General features: G+C 67.8%; 1 protein-coding gene across 1 annotated transcript in view; it reads left to right on the top strand.

Moving 5' to 3' along the window:
* Nucleotides 1-391, top strand: part of WDR18 (WD repeat domain 18) — a gene marked incomplete at both ends in the record, with an annotated part of 3,605 nt that continues 3,214 nt past the window's right edge. The window contains one exon of the mRNA XM_010139453.1: nt 1-93. Within this exon, the coding sequence (XP_010137755.1) occupies nt 1-93 (93 nt within the window). The remainder of the gene's footprint in view (nt 94-391) is intronic.

The raw sequence follows: 391 nt of genomic DNA, 5'->3' as shown, positions 1-391 counted from the left end.
ATCATCTGCCCTGGGCCCGTGACCTGCCTGACGGCTTCTCCCAACGGGCTCTACATCTTGGCCGGGGTTGCTGAGAGCATCTACCTGTGGGAGGTGAGGGGGGGCGGGGGCAGGCAGGCGGGATTTGCTCCTCGCAGGAGCTGCTGGGCTGGGGCTGCAGCGGGGGCGTTACGCTGAGCTGGGCCTTGCTCTGCCTCCCGGGGCTCTTTCTGCCCTCCCCCAGCCAGCCCAGCCTCGCACACGAGCGGGTGGTGAGGGGGAGCGGGCACTGGGGAGAGGCTGCGTGGAAACCACCGGGGAGCGGGAAGTGGACCCAGGAGCCCCAGTTTTGTGCCTTCTCTGTGAACGCCCCCGTTCTCCGCTGAACTGCGGGCTGCTTTGGTTTTCGGTG

The sequence above is a fragment of the Buceros rhinoceros genome, unplaced genomic scaffold (genome assembly GCF_000710305.1).
Source record: "Buceros rhinoceros silvestris isolate BGI_N320 unplaced genomic scaffold, ASM71030v1 scaffold27177, whole genome shotgun sequence".
Lineage (NCBI taxonomy): Eukaryota > Metazoa > Chordata > Aves > Bucerotiformes > Bucerotidae > Buceros > Buceros rhinoceros.
The sequence above is the reverse complement of the archived record's forward strand: the minus strand, read 5'-3'. Positions and strand labels throughout refer to the sequence as shown.